This window comes from Setaria viridis, chromosome 9 (assembly GCF_005286985.2).
Source record: "Setaria viridis chromosome 9, Setaria_viridis_v4.0, whole genome shotgun sequence".
NCBI classification, from domain to species: Eukaryota; Viridiplantae; Streptophyta; class Magnoliopsida; order Poales; family Poaceae; genus Setaria; species Setaria viridis.
In genome coordinates, this window is record NC_048271.2 from 9,554,211 (window position 1) to 9,572,881 (window position 18,671).

An 18,671-nucleotide genomic window follows, 5' to 3' on the forward strand; every position below is an offset into this window, starting at 1 on the left:
ACAGACGCGGACGCGACTAGGACGACGACCACTACTAGTCTCACCCTGGTCGCCGCGCCGATCAAATCCTAGTATTACTTCACTCGCTTTCTGCTACTATTCTGATCGAAAGCGGGAGGCGACCCGGAAGCATCGCAGCATCGCAGCTTCCACACGAGGAGTCAGCGTGCGCCCCTGTGGGGCTGCAACCCATCATAGCTCAGCTAGTTGTCTCCGAATGTTTGGCAGGATCATTTCTTCTTGCAGCTGCGTTTTGTTTTCTCCTTCAGATTGTTTATTTTTTACTTCGATCTCGTAGTCGTCGTCGTAGGAAGAAGATGCGGTCAGCTGCCGTGTCTCGTCCTTGTATTATTTGGTACTTTGGCACCGGCAGCTAGCACAGCCATAAAACTAGCCCACACACATGGATCACGGTTGGATCGGCACCACATGCATGCATGAAGTGATATGATGGTCCTCTTGCCATGCATACTAATGCCCACCAATGCGTGTGGTAATGACACAAAACTAAACTAGCAGTATATGGCTTGCCATCCACTATCGAAAGGAATTTCTCTCTGTGGTCAAAGATGGTGCAACAACTGTACCATATCCTTGATACTTTTCTTAGTTATAAGAATGCTCATTTCCATCAAAATTTATTAGAGTGCTATGCAGCCAATGAATCCATCTCTGAGTCATTCAAAATTGTAACTTCAATCAAACAATACGTGCATCCATTCAAACCTCCACAGTCCACATTGAGCTAGAATATAATGGTAGGTGCAAGTTATACTTGTTCTATATAATCATGTACAGGATTTGACTTGCGTGTCCACATGAACTCGAAATCTAAGATCGTCATTATTTTTGGTTCCTCCCTTTTGTCCTAAAGAACTGTTGTTTTCAATATCAACATGGCCGACAATTTGATCACAACCTAATGAAAATAAAATTTTGTGCAAGTACATTTGCGTGTATCATTTTCAAGTGCTCAATTCCAATGTTTCATAGAGATATTAGTTGCTAAAGTTTGGTTTTGCTTTTTTTTTGCGAATAAAGTTTGATTTCTTTTTTTTTTGTAAAAGCGACAATAGTTTTTCTTGACTAAAGGGAACAGTTCCCGAGAAGGATTCAGATGTATCTTTGCGATTTAGGGACGTGTATAGCTAATTAAGTACAATCACAAGTCACAATAATTACTTTATGCACGACGTTTTATTTTGGCAAAATAGGCGATTTGGTCTCTTAACTTTGGTACGAGGGTCAACTTCTTCCTTCAACTATCAGATCGGCCAATATGGTCCCTCAACTTTGATTTTTGGGTCAAACTCGTCCAAATGTTGATGTGGTGCTCCATGCTAGAATGAGATTAATGCGAAAAGTCTCTTTTGCCATTGGCTCCTTCCCCTCCTTAATTTCTGCCGGCACTATGATGGAATGTGAGCATTCTTGCGGTACTGTGAAGCTCACCATGGCATCAATGGAGGTAGAGATGGATTGGTGTGGCAAATCGACTGCGAGCAAGGTTAGTAAATTGCTCGTTAAAAAGGACATGTTGCTGCTGATGGCTTACTTGAGGAGAGAAATTGGACAGCGGGTAGTTGCTGCTCGTTAAAAAGGATATGTTGCTGCTGCTTGAGGAGGAGATGAGAACTAGGACAACTATCTAGGTTTGCTTGATTAGATTGTAGCATCATGACCTTGTATAGTGCAAATGGTGACGGCAGAAATTGAGAAGGGAAAGGAGTTAAGGGTAAAAAAGGATTTTTTACATTAGTCTTATGCAAATATGGAGTGCCATATCACCATAAGGACAAGCTTGATCTAGAAATGAAAGTTGAAGGACTAGATTGACCAATTTAAAAGTTGAGGGACGAACTTGACCCTTAGAGTAAAGTTGAGGGACGAAAATACCTATTTTGCCTTTTATTTTCAAAACTTAAAAGTAAGTACCAGTGGGCAAAGGTTATGCAAGAGTACGTGAAGGAGCACATACAAAATCATCCAAGAATGACGGGCATTCACGTTCGCGTGAAGAAGCATAGAAAATGAAGTGAAACCCATTACCCATTCGATCACTAGAAGCGTACACCCAATACCCAGCTGAAGGCAAAACCACTACGGGAAACCTTAAATTTGCCGAGTGTTTTCTTTTTGCCGAGTGTTTTTTTTCGGACACTCGGCAAACAAGCTCTTCGCCGAGTGCCAAGCCAAAAACACTCGGCAAAAAAAAAACACTCGGCAAATCGTGGCTTTGCCGAGTGTCAAATAAAAAACACTCGGCAAAGCACCCTTTTTGCCGAGTGTCAAAAAAAACACTCGGCAAAGAGGGGAGTTTGCCTAGTTTTTTTTTTTGACACTCGGCAAAAAAAAAAAAATTCTCTTTTCACCATGAAATTTTTTCTACTCCCCACATACAACATGTGGTACTCCATGTTAAAATTTGGTATATTTTTGAATTTATTTGCTATATTTAATTAATTAATTGCATTTCAAGGGAATTTTTGGTATAAGTCAAATTTGAACTGCAAGTGATTCAAATTATGGAATAAAATGAGTAGAAAAATGATATTCATGTTATTTGGACCAATTTGAGACCTGACCCAGGAAATGAAAAGAAATTTCGAACATCTTGTTTAGGAAACACGACCATGAACGTGTCGCAGTAGTGTTTTTAAATTGTAAAAAAAACAATCAAAGTCTGAAAATCTTAAGATTTGTCATGACGTGATGATATAATACGTGAAGGCTGTGGAAAAAAATTGAGAAGGTTTTGCACATTTCATCATATACGATGATTAAAAACCGAAGTATCTCAGAAGAAGAATAGTAACTTTGAGAGGATTCGATAAGATTTAGAGTCGAAGTGACGGTCGAGTTTGATTTGACTACAAAACTTTTTTTATAATCAATAGAGAATATATATTAGATCATGTGAAAATTTGGTATTTTTTTGAAACTGTTAAATATTTTTTAATTTTTTTTCAAAAATAGTTTGCCGAGTGTCCTAAGTGGGACACTCGGCAAATCAATCGTTTACCGAGTGTCCACTTAGTGGACACTCGGCAAACCAGAGGACCCCACCGTACCCCCCCCCCCCCGACGCCTCAAAATATCCCCCCCCCCCCCCCCCCGCCCCCCCGGCCGCCCCAGATCTCGCCCCCCTCACTTCCCCCCTCTATCTCTTCCCCACCCCGCGGCCTCCTGCAGCCGCCGCCACCGCCGCCGCCGCCGCCGCCACCCGCCGCCGCCGCCGCCGCACGCGCCCCCCCCAGCCCGCCGCCGCCGCCGCCCCCCCTCTCTCCCCTCACACCGCCCCCTCCTCCTCCCTCGAGCTCCCCCGGCGGCCCTCCCTCGAGCTCCCCCGGCGGCCCTCCCTCCCCTCCCTTCTCCCTCCCCCGGCCAGATCTGGCGGCCTCCCTTCTTCCCCGGCCGCGGGGCGGCGGCGGCGGCGGCGGATCTGGCCGCGGGGCGGTGGCGGCGGATCTGGCCGCGGGACGGCGGCGGCGGATCTGGCCGCGTTGTGCCGGGTCGAGGCGGCGGCGGGGTCGAGGCAGCGGCGGCGGGTCGAGGCGGCAGCGGGGTCGAGGCGGCGGCGGGTCGAGGCGGCGGCGGGGTCGAGGCGGCGGCGGTGTGGCGGCATCGGCGTGGCGGCGGCGGGCGGCAGCGGCGGGCGGCAGCGGGCGTGGCGGCAGCGGGCGGCGGATCTGGCCGCGGCCGTGGATGGCCTGGGCGTGGCGGCGGCGGCGGCGGCGGCGGCCAGGGGTATGTTTTTTTTTATTTTTTTCTGGAAAATAGTTTGCCGTGTGTTTTTTTTCCACTCGGCACACTCTTTGCCGAGTGCCCGAGCAAAGACACTCGGGAAACTTAGCTTTGCCGAGTGAAATTTTGCCGTGTGCTCTTCGCCGAGTGTTACACTCGGCGAAGACGTTGCCGAGTGTTTTTGGGGTTTCGCCGAGTGCCCCAGGCACTCGGCGATTTATAGCTTTCCGGTAGTGAACAAAGAAAAGAGGCAGCAGCTTCTTGGAACAATACCGTGCAACGAGCGAGCGGGTGCTGACGTAGGACAAGTGACGTCGGTCGTGTCCCCGGCGACACGCCTACTCTGCTAACCATGCGGGCCCCACGACGGCCGTTCACGGGTATACGAAACGCCGTTACTAGCAGGGCGAATTCTTCGCACAGCGCACTGTGAAGTTTGATCGGTAAACTTGGTGTGAAATCACGTTAGCTTCAAATATCGGATAAAAGTTTAAAGGCGAAGGACGATCTCTAAAGCACAACTATAATTGATATATTTATAATTTTTTTATGAAACACAGCAAAGGTATACTTTATGAAGCTGCTTCTTAAAGCAAATCTACTCGTAGTGCCATTTTTTTTTCTTGAAAATAAAAACTCAATACATAAATAGGGATGGAGCTACGCACCTTTATCTGGGTCACAAAACACTGCTCATTTTAATGGAGCTGATCCAGGCTTTGCCCCTGCTACATAAAAATGATTTGTATACATGGTTGACAATATAGGACAACATTTTTATTAATCCAAAGGAAGTAGTAACATCCAACGGTAACTTTTTGTTTACGAGGGTACCCGTAGATGTTGCTAATGGTAAGGTGTGGGTGAGGATGTGAGATTGCACCTGTAGATGTGGGTGCGGAACTGCGGATCCATGGCTTCGTCGATTGCTGCTCAAAATGCAAGAGACTCTATCTATTCTTTTGTAATGGAAACTCAACCTATGTAGCTTCACTCATTGGTGTTTGAAAGACAAGGACTCTTTCTATTCTAATGGTAGCGCCACACCTAGGCGGATTTTTGCTAGTACTCTACTAGCAGTCTAGCACTTTATCGTCCCTTTACCATCTCTATTAGTTGTTGCTGTTGTATATCTGTTTTCCACCATGAGGAGTTGAGATCACCGTGATTTTTTTGAACAAATCTTATATATTTTAGGTCTCTAAATTTTTTTGTTTGCAAATGTTGTACTATGTTGCATATTTGCTCTTTGATGTTATGAGAAATTTAAGAGTGATTGGAAGAAAATGAGAGCCGTCCATCCCGAGAAATCTAGCGGAGGAAGTAAAAGAAGTACATTGAAGTACTTAAAGAGAAGTACGAAGGACTACTGAATTGGTGGGACCTAGTACCAAAAGTAGTCCTTAAATTTATTTTTTAATTATTTTTTAGCTGTAAAAGAGCTCATGAATGGAAAATGATGAAACATAACCATGCAGGTACCATGTTAATTGCAGATATTGTTCTTCGATATTTCAAATGTAGACCTTTTTGTGTTGCAACCTGCTGCCTAAAAATTGTTAAATTTGAGGCACCTAAAATATAGCAACTCTTTTATTAAATCCAATAAACTAGCTAGTGGCAATGTTGGGTAGGACAGCATGTGAACCCGAAAATTTGCTCATGCTTCGTCTTGACGACGTTTACGTCGCATCTGAGAAGCTTCCATACGACTGACTAAACCTTGATAATAAATGTAACGCCCAAAGAGCTTCGTCTCTCTCTCTCTCTCTCTCTCTCTCTCTCTCTCAATGTTTCATTCGCTTGCGATAACATGGGAGTAGGAGTAGAGCACAGGACGTAGACGTACGGTGACCGGCGTCCATGGCATCAAGCTCGCAGCATCCCGCCGCAATGTATGCATCTCTCTCCCTCCCCGTTTTGGGATGAATTGAATCAATTTGGCTCTGCGAATCAACAAGGATGTAATGGTTTTGTACACGTTTGTTATTCACCTTCTTCTGTCTGTGCTGTTTCGACGTTTGCCTTTACACCACCACTCGGTTTTAGTAGGGTTGGCAACTTATCATGGCTTGGGTTCTCAACTTCTCATGCATGATTGATCATTTGTTTTCAAATTTTCATGTACCAACATGGAGGTATTGTCCACAACATGACCTACTAGTATGAAGTTTATATCCCTATATGTAGTGCAAATATAGACATCATTCTTGCCTACTTGCAGCAAATTGATTTGCGCATCACGATTCATTACCAGTAACTGTTTTAATCAGAACAGCTGATCCTGCTATATCTATAAACTTGATTGCATCATTGTAGAAGCTAATTAAGCACCCGACAGGTAAAAACATGTTACAGGTTGTTAAACTGCAAGACGACGATATATATGGTTATGCGTCTGCTAATGTTCCTTGACACAAGAACTACTGTAATGATGCATGCAGAGGAAGCGGCGGAGGAGACAAAAATCAAGCGGAGGACGCGGCGGCGGTGCCGGCGGCGGCGGCGTCAGAGGCCGGCGGCCAGCTGGTGATGCCCGAGGACGGCCACGAATGGAAGAAGTACGGCCAGAAGTTCATCAAGAACATCCAAAAAATCAGGTATCTCTCTTCCAGTCGATCGAACATGCACGCATCCCATTTCTTCGGCTCGAAATTGCAACTTGATAACATCCTTTCGTTCATTCAATTACCGCCACACGTGCACATCAGCTTAATTAACCGATTGCTATGCTCGCCGTCGACGATCTTTGACCTGCGTCCATCTCTCCCCCGCATCAATTCAAATCCCCGTAATCAAATCGATGTGACGGCCACTGGAGTCGCGCTAGCCGTGCATATATACAACACCCGCCGCTGGATCTTATCGTCACGGAGAACAATCAACTGAAAAAACGTCGCTTTATTAGGGTCAAATTAAAGCCTGCGCAAATTGCACAACTTGCTATTACGAATGATTGATGCTACGCGAGATGAATGGCGCAGGAGCTACTTCCGGTGCCGCCACAGGCTGTGCGGCGCCAAGAAGAAGGTGGAGTGGCACCCGAGCGACCCCAGCGGGGCCCTCCGCGTCGTCTACGAGGGCGCGCACCAGCACGGCTCCCCGTCGCCGCCGTCATCAGCGGCCGGCGGCGCCTCCAACAGGTACGAGCTGGGCGCGCAGATCTTCGGCGGGGCTCGCTCGCAGTCGCAGTGACCGACCCCAGGAAGAAAAGCCGGCGGCGGCGCCCGTGAATCCGGCCTGTCCTGCTCCTGCTCCGGCATCTATATCTCTTTCACTGTGCGCCGGACGGCAGCGGCAGGTGGCTAGTGCTGCCGTCGCCGTCGGGTGGCCATCAGGTGGCGGTGGCGATGCCGGTTGACGCCTTGCGCCGGTGCAATGTGACGTTGATTGGGGGATTAGTGATTGCTGGTCAGGTCAACTCTGATGGTCTCTAGGGTTTTTTTTTTTGGAATGGTCTCTAGATTTGTTCGCACGTGTCGTCTAAATCTTTGAACTATTAATCATGTTTCGAGACTTGTTAAATGATTTATTTGATGTCAAAACTTGCTTAATCGACATGTAATCGCTTATGTGGCACACTTGCTATGTACCATCCCGATCACTAGATGTTGGGCTAATAAGTTAGTGGGTCAACTCTGTCCACTCTATCGCTCTCTCTCCCCTCCCTCGTCTCTGCCAAATTTTGTCTATTACCTGTTATGTGATGACATTAATCATTTGAAAATTAGGGTGACATGGATGTAGGAGATGCCAAGTAGATGGACCATTTAGCAAAATTAGTGGCATAAAAAATACAATATTATTGTTTGAGGATATAGGTAAGATCTTCAAAAAGTTTAGGAACAGCCGGTGCATTTATTCTACAAAATACTCTCCCTTATTTTTTTGTTTATAAGGTACGGTGTGATTTGACACGATCTTTCAAATTACACTTTGACCATTCATTTATCTTATATTATATTATTTATGTTATGGTTATAAATTTATGATTACTGAACAGTGTATTTGATTACAGATCCAACCATATAAAATTTACATTATAAAAATAAAGAATTGATAGCTAAATTATTAGTAAAAAAACATAAGTTTGAATCGTGAAATGCGTGTGCGCCTTGCATCGCCCCTCCTATGTTTCCCACTTCAACCACTGGAGAGCTGTTTCTCGCTACAGCTGCTTGGTCGATCTCAGAAGAGGTGCCGAGCTGGGAACACATCCGAAACCGAAATGTCTTTTTTTTTTCCTTTTTCCAACTGAAAAGTTGAACCTCAATAGCAACTTGTTTGGTACGAAAGCACCAGAGAGTTGGGTTTGAGCATCCCTGCAACTGGAGCAGACGAGCAACGGAAGTCCCCGTCGTCACCAACTTGTATCATTTGCGGCCTGATCGCGACACTTTCAAAGTAGCTTTTTGGCACAGGGACAAGCCTATTTTGTTAATATTTGTTTTGTTCGAGAGGGATCGGATAAAAAGGCCACTTCAAACTACAGGCCTAACATTCAATCATTTGCAGATAGCAAGGTCCCTATGAGCAGCTAGAGCCACACGCACAAGTGTTAGCCGCTGATGCCTGCCGACAATCGATCACTGTAACTGGTGGATATGCACAAGCACAAAGATCAAAACGCTCTTCAAAAATAAACAACTTGATCAAAAGCAACGCAAGTTGGCATCACTAATTTCCTTTGACCCAAATAGTGTTTTCGAGTGAGGCAGGCATGGCTGCACCACGAATAGGAACACCAATGATAGAAGCGTGCCACGAAACTGAGTTTTCCTGCGATACGCAACGACTCGTTGCACCAAGCATTCGTCGGAGACAAAGTTGCAGCCATTCCCACACGGATACATTGAATCCTAAGACGCTGCGAAATTTCAAAGCAGAAACACAAGAAACTCCATCTCAATCAGCAACCACACTAGCACAGAACAAGACCAATTAGCATGGCTAGCTGTCACAGGTTCCACCACACAATGTTTAGCCAGCAGGGTTCATGATCCTACAGCCCTAAACGCTAAAGCATCACAAATACAACAGATAACTTGCAACTTGTCACATAGTTCCAGTATATTGTACATACTGCATAGGGATTGCCCCGTTACATACAGTGCCTGCCTTTTCATCATCGCAATTCGCAAAGCACGCTTGAAGATACTCAGAAAAGACTTTAAATGTCTCGTGTATCTCAAAGACAAACTAGGGCAAAATTTCTCTACTCTTGTTAGTGCTTGAGTTAACGCTGCAGCCACATGTGCCGTGCATGTACCCTGCAGTTCACACGAACTACTCAAATGACACATGATAAGGTGTAACCTGATCCCTAAGGCCTACCCAAACGTACAAACTCGACATGTCTTCCACCAGCTCCCGTACAAACCCACCCAACCACAACACATACTGAACATCACATAAATTACAAGGCGCTATGAGCTCCTCCAGACTTTCATGTACAGTTAAAACTTATGGTCCCACAACAGAAAAGCCTCAAGGAAGCTTGTAATTAGGAGGATGTAATCTTCACGTTATCTGTAAAGTCAAGGAAAAGATTAGTTTTTTAAAGATAAATTATGGTATTACATGCATTGTGATGAATTACCAAATAACAGAGGAAAGATCTCATCAGGCAGGTATGGAATATTATGCGCACGCATCATTGGAATGATATCAAACATCAAAAACATTTCAGCCACTCCATAATTATACATCAAACATAAAGGCAGTTGAACCAACAAGATTTCTGTACCCACAGCTTCTCACTAGTCTTTCCTCTGATAATCTGATTCGAATAACCAGCATACCATGACAAGAATGTTTGGATCACATAGTAATGGACATGTTTCCAAATCCCAACATTTTATACTGAGTCTAACAAAAAATAACACACATGATCCCCAGCACCCAGTCCCACATGTTCCTAACAGGAGTACAAGACATAGTAAACCGCAGTTATCCTGCTAATTACAAGCATTTTATAAACAGAACAAGAGAATCTCAGTTCCGGTAAAAGTCTTCTACCATGCACAGAATAGATTAAACATAGAAAAAAGGAACTACATACCATTGCTGGACTTTTCTGAACTCTGTCAACACAGGATAGATGTTTTCGAAGGCAGTGTACGTCTCCTCTCTCACCTGTAAACAAAGTATAAATGAAGGAAAAAGACAAGCGAATGGAGGGATATTAAGCATATACAGGAAATGACTGCTAACCTTAGCGCCAGTCAAAACAATCTTGCCAGAAACAAAAATCAAAAGAACGATCTTTGGTTGTTTCATCCGATAGATCAGGCCAGGAAACAGTTCCGGTTCATACTGCAACAAAGTGCAACATTTCATTATCAAAGAATGGGGCCAGAAAGGTGCAAAAGAATTACTGTGATGCTAAAAGAAGAATAGAATCATTCCACATACACTTGAGAAGGCACCGTGCGAATATGCAAGTCCCTCAAGCCTAATTGGAAACTTGACGTCACAGGAGCCAACGATATTCTGAATCTTGAAGTCCTGGCATAGCAAAGGAACTTTGTAACAGTCACAAGAAATGAAACTGATCAAAGCACAGGTGAATTTAGACAAGTATGAAAATAGTTACCTTAAACTTAGCTGGAAAGCCAAGTTTCTGAATAATACGAGCATACTGGAAATGAAGACTGGTGTCAGAATTCAGAAACCTCTAGGTAAACTAGTTCCCAACTTAAATAAAATGGTAGCAAGCCATATGGCACCTTTCTTGCTGCAAGCTTAGATTGTTGTTCGCTCTTTGCTCCAGTACAGACCTGGCGATACAAAGTTAAAGGTTCCTAGATTCAGATACGCAAGCATGATAAATGGATAAAAGATTGTAGTTCTATATGAAAAAAATGCAATTCTAACAAATACATGCTAAGAAAATTAGTTCATCCGGAAGAAAAATATTAATGCATCACTGCATTTAATTAGTGTCCAATATGACAACCAAGGAAGTCTGCGCTAATGAAAATATCAATCAAGAAAAGAAAACAACACCAACAGCCAAATATCATCTTGTATAAGGAAAAATAGATTACCGTTCACACGTAAGAGAGTGTAACAATACTATTTTTCAATGCTTGATGATTGAAAGGTAAACTGGGACAAACTAACAGCACAAAGGTTGCTACTTTTTCCATCTAATGACAACAGAGCACTAAGGCAACAGAGGATGTCAAGAATCAGATCAAATTTCATGTAACAGGTGCTATGTGCTACTAGCACAAGAATTTTGATGTGTACAAATTTAGTACAAGGGAAAATTTTGTGCCACCAAAAGCTTGTGCATTTTCGAAAAGTTGACAGTATATGACATTGGTGCCATACCATTTTACCCGATGCAAATATCAGTGCTGTGGTTTTGGGTTCTCTTATTCTCATGATGACTGCAGCAAAACGCTGTTTACAAATAGAGAAGTCAGCATACGTTATATATATAGTAACAGGGAGAAAAGATTACGAAAAACATATCACTGACAAAAAAAAACTTAGTAATGAAGTTGCTAAAGTATACCATTTGAAGTGCAGCACATACAGTGGAGAGGAAAGGACAAATTCTTACTAAATTTAAAGGTCAAAGCTTTTACAATATAACTAGTAAATACTGCATCCGTTGCAAGCCCATAGTGCTTTTACAAGATAACTAATGAATACTGCATTCGTTGTAAGTCTATAGTGCAAGCAAGTCATATATAAGCTAAAAGTTTGGAATTTGTTTGCAAGGGAATCTTGTCCTAAATTAACCATGCACTCATATTCCAGGCCATCCATTATTCATTAGCACAAAGCTATTTACACTCATAGACAAGGTTGAATATTGTTACAAAGCATTGCACTTCGATAAAGTATCACGTAATAGATAAAAATCACTGGGAAATACAGTGCAAAGCCATTGCTTTGAGGTAATCATTATACCTTTGGGTTATACTCAGCATTGCGTGCTTGCAAAGCTATTGCTTTGAGGTCAAGCTTGCAATCCAAATTAACTGTTGATACGATATTCCTGTCATAAAAAATGACAGTATACGTCAAACAGGTCATGATCGAAGCACTGCCGCAAAAGATGCGGATTTGTTCTGTAAACAATGCAGCAACACGAGATTGACCCACAATCAATACATACCAGCATGCATAACAAGATATTCATGGATTAATGAAGATGTTCTTACTATAAGTTAGTACAGATCTGTAGGGCACATACAGGATGCTTTTCGTCAATTTAGTTGGTCAACACATACATGACATTATTTGGCATGATAACATACAGGATCACAAATGTTTTGTATTAATCAAAGTCAGTTTAGGAGCCAATATGGCGCTATTAAGCCCATAGTACCTAAATCCCACAAGAAGCCAATATGGCAGATATAATTCTTCAACTAAAAACCGTCACCAAGACCCCTTATAACTTAATATCAGCTCACAGCCTCACACATCAATGCATTTAGCCCGTTCCCTGAAGTGAGATATCCAATCACAATTCAGAAGGCTCAACCCGTATCATATCAGACCATTTGTGCATGAACCAGTCAAAACATGGAATGGAAATGTTGTCAAGAAGCAGTTTTGCCTGCTGCGACTATTAGTCTATTACAAAAGAACACAAGCTTAAAGCAGAAAAAAGATCTGCGCTGCAGTTTGGCTCCGGCCCGTTCTTCGCAGATTCTCAGTTATGTGAAAGCATTAATAAATAATTACCACCAAAACCCCAATTATATAAGCCAATATTAGCCCATTTCGATGCTCCAAGCACCCGCAAGCTGAACAAAACCACGACACAACCCAACCCAACCACGCCACCACCCACACAGTCAAGACCCCGCCTTGGGCGGCGGCCCCCGAGCACCCACCCACCCCCCGCGCGAGCGAAGACGTACGGCACGGGGGATCTCTCCGCAACGCCCCCGCCCCCCACCACGACCCCCAGACGAGCCCAGATCCGGGACTTACTGGAGCGTGGGGACGATGCCGGAGGGGTGCTTGGACAGATCCACCGGCTGGCTGCCCTCGAGCCCCGGCTCCGCCATCCGAATCGCGCGCAAGGGACGCCGCGGAACCCGCGCCGATCCGGGGCCAAATCCGGGGCCGAAATGGGCGGGAAGGAGCGCGCAGATCGCGGCTTCGAGGCGGGGTTTCGAAATTCGGGGTCTTTTATAGAGATCGGTGGCGGGGTTGGAGGAGGGGAAGGAAGAGGGGAGGGGAGCTAGGGTTATCTATCTCGCGAGGAGGGAGGGAGAGAGCGGAGGCGGCGTGAGAAGGGGGGGGGGGGGGGAGGTGGTCTGTTGGTGGTGGTGGTGGATGCGTGCGGGGGTTGGCTTGTATCGGTGGACGGGGAGCAGGCGGTGAATGGGGAGCGCGTGGCCTTTGTAGGGGGACCGGCTGGACCGGCTGTGGCCGGTCGCCTTGGGTGCGGTTTGGTCACTTGGTGTTGGGTTGATCAGGTGCGCTGACCTGTGGGGCAGATATATGCGTGGGGCCCAGGTGTCGGTTAATGGGTAGATGTCTGTGCGCGTTGGAAGGGCATGGGTACTCGAGGATTTCTAAGGCACGAACCTGCTGGCTCTGGTGGTCACTTCCGGTTACTTCCGCGTTCGCATTTCGTCGCTGGCTTGCTGCACTTGAAGTCATGCAAAATTGTAATTTATCAGTTTTAGCGGGACGTAGGAATGAAAATGGATGGGAACGGCTCGCTGCACTTTGAAGTCATGCAAAATTGTAATTTATCAGTTTTATCGGGACGCAGGAATAAAAATGGATGGGAACGGGCGGGATAACCTCTTGACCTTGTTCCGTATCATATTTTTTCATTGAGAACAGAAACAGGAGCAGACGGGAATTAGGATACACGGGTATAGGAAAACAAATAAATACGAATAGAAATATAACGAAAATAGTTGGGAACCGGGATCGTACAACAGGATAGCACATTCCGAAACAGACATGGCTATGCATGTAAACGCGGTACCAATTTATAAAATAGCGTGTTATGGGATTTAGCGTAGAGCTGTGCTCAACCGCTATAGCGCCGCTATAGCCTGCTAATTAAGTACAATGCTGTTGTAGCGGCCGCTAGCATCAACCGCTATAGCGTCGCTATAGTCTGCTATTTCGTACTCCCTCCGTATAGGAAAAGGAAATCATTTTGGACAAGGTTTTAATCAAACATTGGGAACATAAATCATGAATAACTTTTAAGTTATTGAGTTTGGAAATGTGAAAGCCATATAAATAGATTTGTCTTGAAAAATACTTTCATAAAAGTATACATATATCACTTTTCGATAAATATTTTTATAAAAATAAGGAGTCAAAGTAATGCTTTGGAGACCGTGTCGCTATCCAAAACAACTTCATTTTCCTATACGGAGGGAGTACATTGCGCAGTACTGCTACACATTACACCTGCACTACTGCCCACCCCAGGCTAATCGCTCGCAATGCTGAAAGCAAAAGCAATATGCCTGCAGTGTGCACACAGCATCCAGTAGCAAGCTAGCAATAGCAGTATCAAAATTATCACAAGATGCCAAGATCAATGGACCACGACTAACCCAAGGAAAATTTGAGAACAACATAATATCAGGAACAATTGGAAAACAAATCACTCAATAATACTTGGGGGAGGCGGTGCGTCCAAGCTTGATCCTCATCCTCGTGCACAAGCGATTTGAGGGTCAAGGACTGAGGAGAGTCCGGGCGTGCTGCGGCCAGCGATTTGGGGCTGAGGAGAGAGGAGAGCCCGGCTAAGGTTGATTGGGTGTGGGGGCTTGGGGCTCCGGCTGGGCAGAAGCGATGGCCGGCGACACGTTGGGGCAGCACCGGCAGACCGCAGGCGGCGCGCGCGGCACCCCTGACTGCGTGCGAGAGGCGAGTTTTTTTTTTCTTTTTTTGATAAAGAGAGGCGAGTTGAAAAGGGTTAGAAAGTGAGAATATCCGTGGGTCTTCGCATCTTGGGCCTCATGGAGTGGTTGGGCCGTTGGGGTTCTAACGATTTGGGCCTATCCCGGATACATATAAAACGGGATAATATGGGATCATCTCGACGGAAAATGGGATCCCGCAGATACAGGCAGGATATCCCCTCAACCATATCCCGTCCCGCTCCCAGTACTCCATTCCCATTACTGGACCTTACCGTCTCGTTTTTCCATATAGCTCAAAATACGGGAGAAATATAGAAAAACGGATAGACGTTTTCATCCCTACCGGGGCGTGTCGGATGCAGTAGCCCGGCAGTCCACCAGCTGCTTACCCAAGTGGTTGATTTGTAGGTAGAGAGGATCGTGAGTCCAATAACTCGAAGGTAATCACGAGAACACGAGGATATAGACAGGTTCGGACCTCCGGAGAGTAATACCCTACGTCCTGTATTCTGGTGGCTTGTATTGCTTTGCGCTGGTGCATTGTTTATCGATTAGATTGGATGCTCTCGGGAGGCTCCCTTGGCCGCCTTGTATAGGCTGACGACCTAGAATTACAAGTCGGTTTGAATCTAATCTACTCGGTTGTTACATGATAGTTGATCTAAGTCGGATTACAATACGTATCCCGCAATATCCGAGCTGATTCGAATCGCCCGGTCTCCTTGACTTGTACTCGAAGTATCTTCGTGTTCTTAGCCCGCACGTTCTGGTCGGACGGGCCCACTTATCAGGACCAGCCAGTATCCTGGTCGGTGGGTGTCGATGTTTTATACCGGCCGTCTACCCAGGAGTACCCGAGGTAGCAGAATGTGTAGCAGGGGATCGCCGGACCTGGAACTTGAAGGTAAAAGCGAGGACACGAGACACGGGTTTAGACAGGTTCGGACCGCCAGAGTAGCGTAATACCCTACGTCCTGTTTAGGGGTGTTTGTATACTGCGCCCTTGCGCTTGGGTGTTGAGGTGTGACCTGCCGAGCTAGGTACCCCTGCCCTCCTTTATATACTCCAGGGGGCATAGTACTAGTCGGATTACAAGGAGGAGTTCTAGTAGGATTACACGGGATGAGTCCTAGTAAGATTACACGGGATGAGTCCTGATAGGATTACAGAGGAATCCTAGTAGGAGTTTGACTTTTTCCTTCCTTGCGGGTATTGGGGATGTATCCCCGACAAGCCCCCGAGCGCTTCATAGTCGAATGCAGCAGTCTTCGAGTACTCTTGAGATATTTGCCGAGTAGTCTCGGTGATCTTCGAGTACTTTATCAGGCTGAATCTTTCAATGCTTCTCAAAGCTGCCATGAGGCTATGGTGTGCTCAAAGTCTTGATCAACATGATATTGTAGTCTTCATGTATGGAGGGCGGCGAAAGTCGCACTCCATATGGAGTAGCCCCCGAGCCTTAGGTTGAATCGCAGAATCAGGCTGAGGGTCAAAATCTTGAATCTTCCTCTTTCGACTTGAAAAAATTGATTGTTGGGTGTAGCTTATTAGCCCCCGAGCCTTGGATTGATTGAATAATCAACCCGAGGGTCTTGAATCTTCATGGAAGTCATCATCCAAGTAGTCTTGCGGCGTCCAGCCCCTGAGCTTATGCGCTAGGTGAATCGTAGGAGCCACGTCGAGTAGCTTTGCAGCGTTCAGCCCCTGAGCTTGGGAGCTAGCTGAGCCACTGGAGATTTTTTGAGTAGTGATTGGTGCTTAGCCCCCGAGTTCGGGAACTAGTCTGTGCCTCTGGAGGCACGCTTGGTGTCGCGACGAGCGTCGTCGCCAAAGCTTGACTTGAAAGAAAAGATGCGTACATTATGTAGCATATTTGTAGGATTTTGAAACTGCTGAAATTTATTCAGTGATCAATATGAAGTTGCGAGTCAAGCTCTTGTTTCAGTCATACTCTTCCCGAGTAGTTAGCCTGTTACGCTTGGACTCTCAGTCTCCGGGTAGCCGTTGCCACTGCGTGTGTGAGACCTTTGTCTCGTATACGCGTATGGGCTTAGGCGTGACAGATGCGCTTGAGGCTTTCACGAGTTAAGGCGTGTTCTGCTCGAGAAGAGTAGTGACCTTAAGAGAAGACAAAAAGGAATAGTTGCTGTTGCGATAAAAAGAGAGCGCGGTAGCGCGAAAGAGTTTGCTGCCCTCCGGCGAATAGAGCGCGTGTTGTGCGCGAGAGTTTCCAGCGAGTAGAGCGCGTGTTGTGCGCAAGTGGAAAGTAAGCCGCAAAATAATTTAGAAAAGTGACTTAGCTTGATTCGTGGATGGTTGTTTGACGAAGCCGTGACGGTCGTTGATGAAGCCGTAAGGGTTGTTGACGAAGTCGACTAGTCGGAGGAGATTCTGACTAGTTGTCGACGATGTGAAGTTTGTCCCGACTAATTTTTTAGTCGAGACGAGGAGTTGGAGTAGTCCGCCCTCGACTAGCCTTGTAGTCGAGACGAGTAGTAGTCGTCAGCGAGCGTCGCGATGTGGTCGGAGTAGTCGTCGGCAAGCCGGCAAGCCGCCCGTAGTAGTCGGCGAGCGCCGCGACATACTCGGAGAAGTCGTCGGCGAGCGTCATGACGAAGTAGTCATCAGTGTGTTGCCGAGCGAAGTAGTCGAGGAGAGTAGTCGAAGTCATTGCCGAGCCGCCCGTAGTCGTCGGCGAGCTCGCAACGTAGTTGAAGTCGTCGACGAGCTGCCCGTAGTCAACGGAGTCGTCGGCAAGTCGACTGTGGTCGTCGGCGTGCCCGCGACATAGTCGAAGAAATCATCGGCGAGCCGCCTGTAGTTGTCGGGGGGCTCGCGATGTAGTCGAACTTTCGAGTTGTAGTCGAACTCAGAGTCATTGTTAAACTTCAAGTCGGAGTTGAAGCTGGAGTCGCCGTCGGACTCCGCGTTGCGGTCGACAGACTCCGAACTTTCCATTTTGGAACATTTTTGGAATATTATAACTTATACATATAGCTACAACGCATAATCTTTTATGTAACAATTTTCTAGCACAACTTTAATGGCATGCAAAACTTATGTATACAACTTTTATGCACAATTTCTAAAAGGATAACTTCAAATTTTGATTTTGAAAGTTGTAACTTATACACATGATTTATACACATAAGACAACAACTTATGTGTGATATATACAACTTACACACATAATATTTGCCATAAATTGTTACGTAAGTGTTGTTAAAACAACTTGTGCACATATCTTATACACATAAACCGTATTTACTTGAGTACACAAATAGTATGAAAAAAATTTGAATTGAACAATGTAAAAGAAAAAAACACGCACAACACAGCAGCGAGCGGGCAGCGCCCAGCGCCGTGTTCCACGCGTGCGCAGCACCGTCCACCATGCACGTGGGCTGTGGGTCCCCACTCCCTAGCCCAGCAGCTCGCGTCGCGCGCCAGGAAGGGCGACAGCGCGCGCGCTGATTCAACATTGCGGAGTGAAGCTATTTTCTTTAAACTTTTCCTCGCATCCATAAACCAAATCGAATTAATCCACCCGGCAATTGCTAAATGAAGGAAGCAAAGTATGCAATTGCCTTTAATTTCTTTTACTATCTTTTACTCCATGAAAACTGAACTTGATCCCTTCATGAAAAATAACTAGGAACAGTTCTTTTTGGAAAACCCATCAGGCTGGGCTGAAACCAGCACAGATTTACGCCCTAGTCTGTTTAGTTGCCCGATTTTGGACAACCAAAATTACTGTGATAACACTATAGCATAGTGTAGCGTTTCGTTTGTATTTGTGAATTATTGTCCAAATATTGACTAATTAGGCTTAAAAGATTCGTCTAGCAAAGTACAACCAAACTGTGCAATTAGTTTTTGATTTCGTCTACATTCATTACTCCATGCATGTACCGTAAGTTTGATGTGACGGGGAATCTTCTTTTTGCATAGTGTCAAAGTTGGAATTTCTTTTTGCATAGTGCTAAAGTTGGGATTTTGGGGTAACTAAGGTCTTGTTTAGTTCCCTTTTTCCCAACTTTGGTACTATGCAAA

The 18,671-nt window shown here is 45.4% G+C and overlaps 2 protein-coding genes across 3 annotated transcripts; one reads left to right on the forward strand and one right to left on the reverse strand.

Annotated features, from left to right (window-relative positions):
- Window positions 1–5,478: 5,478 nt before the first annotated feature.
- On the forward strand, window positions 5,479–7,380 carry LOC117839730 (probable WRKY transcription factor 10). The gene is made up of 3 exons (XM_034720138.2): window positions 5,479–5,639; window positions 6,189–6,344; window positions 6,729–7,380. Exons 1-3 carry the CDS (start codon window positions 5,608–5,610, stop codon window positions 6,937–6,939), a joined length of 399 nt encoding a protein of 132 aa, XP_034576029.1. The 5' UTR covers window positions 5,479–5,607; the 3' UTR covers window positions 6,940–7,380.
- Window positions 7,381–8,776: 1,396 nt separating this feature from the next.
- LOC117839728 (TATA-box-binding protein 2) lies at window positions 8,777–13,024 on the reverse strand. Of its 2 annotated transcripts, XM_034720135.2 has the most exons (9): window positions 12,706–13,024; window positions 11,671–11,758; window positions 11,083–11,154; window positions 10,473–10,523; window positions 10,340–10,384; window positions 10,159–10,251; window positions 9,958–10,059; window positions 9,806–9,879; window positions 8,777–9,273 (listed from the first exon to the last, which is right to left on the reverse strand). In XM_034720135.2, coding segments are annotated over exons 1-9 (603 nt in total). In that variant the 5' UTR covers window positions 12,783–13,024; the 3' UTR covers window positions 8,777–9,272. The 2 variants fall into 2 exon arrangements, with proteins under 2 accessions (XP_034576026.1, XP_034576027.1); XM_034720136.2 differs by lacking the exon at window positions 11,083–11,154.
- Window positions 13,025–18,671: the final 5,647 nt, after the last annotated feature.

What these genes read in the sequence shown, in the direction of transcription:
- LOC117839730 (XM_034720138.2), top strand. Translation starts at nt 5,608, where the DNA reads ATGGCATCAAGCTCGCAGCATCCCGCCGCAAT. An exon ending in TCGCAGCATCCCGCCGCAAT is followed by an intron (nt 5,640 to 6,188) that starts GTATGCATCTCT and finishes TGATGCATGCAG; the next exon opens with AGGAAGCGGCGGAGGAGACA. An exon ending in AAGAACATCCAAAAAATCAG is followed by an intron (nt 6,345 to 6,728) that starts GTATCTCTCTTC and finishes TGAATGGCGCAG; the next exon opens with GAGCTACTTCCGGTGCCGCC.
- LOC117839728 (XM_034720135.2), bottom strand. Translation starts at nt 12,782, where the DNA reads ATGGCGGAGCCGGGGCTCGAGGGCAGCCAGCCGGTGGATCTGTCCAAG. An exon ending in CTAAGCTTGCAGCAAGAAAG is followed by an intron (nt 10,385 to 10,472) that starts GTGCCATATGGC and finishes CTTCATTTCCAG; the next exon opens with TATGCTCGTATTATTCAGAA. An exon ending in GCTTTCCAGCTAAGTTTAAG is followed by an intron (nt 10,252 to 10,339) that starts GTAACTATTTTC and finishes TTGCTATGCCAG; the next exon opens with GACTTCAAGATTCAGAATAT.